Source organism: Corvus brachyrhynchos, unplaced genomic scaffold (assembly GCF_000691975.1).
Source record: "Corvus brachyrhynchos isolate BGI_N302 unplaced genomic scaffold, ASM69197v1 scaffold119, whole genome shotgun sequence".
NCBI lineage: Eukaryota > Metazoa > Chordata > Aves > Passeriformes > Corvidae > Corvus > Corvus brachyrhynchos.
Genome location: NW_008240054.1, coordinates 234,221 through 235,027, shown reverse-complemented (window position 1 = coordinate 235,027; position 807 = coordinate 234,221). Strand labels below are relative to the sequence as shown.

At 67.3% G+C, this 807-nt stretch overlaps 1 protein-coding gene across 1 annotated transcript in view; it reads right to left on the bottom strand.

Moving 5' to 3' along the window:
* Positions 1-6: 6 nt before the first annotated feature.
* The window catches only part of PROM2 (prominin 2), a gene marked incomplete at its 5' end in the record, with an annotated part of 3,910 nt that continues 3,109 nt past the window's right edge, over positions 7-807 (bottom strand). The window contains 3 exons of the mRNA XM_017744680.1: positions 7-329; positions 422-528; positions 661-804. Of these exons, the coding sequence (XP_017600169.1) occupies positions 266-329; positions 422-528; positions 661-804 (315 nt within the window). The remainder of the gene's footprint in view (positions 330-421; positions 529-660; positions 805-807) is intronic.

Here is an 807-nt window from a genome sequence, read left to right as displayed (position 1 = left end):
CGGTGGTGGGGGAGAGCCGGGGGAGCCTCCCCTGCCAGCCGGGATCAGCCGGGCTCCGGGAGCCCCAGGAGGAAGAGATGTCAGAGGGATCCCGATCTCCGGGCGCCCCGCACTCGGGAAAGACGCCAGACCCCAAAGGACACCGAGGAAGAGACGTCAGAGGGATCCAAAGCCCTGAGAGGCGACAGAGGGATCCGGAGCCCTGCAGTGCTTGGGCACCGGTTTGTGGGAGCTCCTGGGGCACCGCACCCGGCAGAGCCCCGTCCTAGAGCTTGAGCGCCGTGACACGGGGGATGTGGAAGGGACAGGTCTCCTCTGAGCCCGTAGAGCTGCAAAGGAGAAGAAGAAAGCCCGGGGAGCTGGTCAGAGAGGAGCCCACATCCCCCGACGCCGTGTGCCCCCGTCCCCGCCCGCCTCTCACATGAGCCGGTTGCGGATGGGGCGGAAGTGTTTGGTGAGTCTGACGGCGAAGATGATGTTGGGGATGAGGAAGAAGGTGCAGCATCCCAGGCTGAACCAGAAGGCGTTCTGCAAGGAGACGCCGCGGGGCTGAGCCGTGCGGGGAGGGCACGGGCAGCCCCCGGGCTCTGGAGGGTTTTGGGAAGCCTTGGTGCTCCCGTGGGTCCTCGCTGGACCCCCATGGAGGGCCGGGATCCCTACCCAGGGGTCAGCGATGCGGTCGCACAGGATGACCCGCCCGTTGTCCAGGGCCGTGGCGAGCGGCTGGCACGAAGCCACGTCCTCCCTCAGCTGGAACAAGGAGCAGGGACAAGGCATCAGCCCACCCCTGGCTCCTGGGATGCATTC